A 488-nucleotide genomic window follows, 5' to 3' on the forward strand; every position below is an offset into this window, starting at 1 on the left:
ACACACACACACACCTCTCTTGGTGCCTGAATATCAATGAACTCCTTAAAGATCTTGTTTGCCTTTGATACAAGCTTGGTTGAGCTCTTGATTTTTTTGTACTCTTCGCAGGCCATCCAAAACTCGATATTCTCGTCACTGAACTCGGTCTTGAGAAATGTCCGGAAGGCAGCCAGGCCATCTGGAAAGGACAAATGAATCGGTAAGGAAGGAGGTTAAAAAAAAAAACAACAAAAACATTTCAAAAACATGATTGATACTGCAGCGTAGCACCTATTTCTGTGCAGCAGCTGAGAACTCCCTCTTCTATGGATGTTTTCTTTTCCTTCAACATAAAGTGGCTTGATCGTGTGATAATACCCTCCATCCTATGTTGACATTTTTCCAGTGCATACACACTCTTGTTCCCAGAAGCGGGAAACGACTCTCATGGTTAGAACAAACAAATCCGAAACAAAATACTCCCACAAAGAGATGCTTTTTTTTTT

At 40.8% G+C, this 488-nt stretch overlaps 1 protein-coding gene across 1 annotated transcript in view; it reads right to left on the reverse strand.

Moving 5' to 3' along the window:
- Positions 1-488, reverse strand: part of LOC118322042 (regulator of G-protein signaling 8-like) — a 9,368-nt gene that overhangs the window by 4,325 nt on the left and 4,555 nt on the right. The window contains exon 3 of the mRNA XM_035653623.1: positions 15-181. Within this exon, the coding sequence (XP_035509516.1) occupies positions 15-181 (167 nt within the window). The remainder of the gene's footprint in view (positions 1-14; positions 182-488) is intronic.

This window comes from Morone saxatilis, unplaced genomic scaffold (assembly GCF_004916995.1).
Source record: "Morone saxatilis isolate NCDOM2014 unplaced genomic scaffold, NCSU_SB_2.0 Contig12, whole genome shotgun sequence".
Lineage (NCBI taxonomy): Eukaryota > Metazoa > Chordata > Actinopteri > Moronidae > Morone > Morone saxatilis.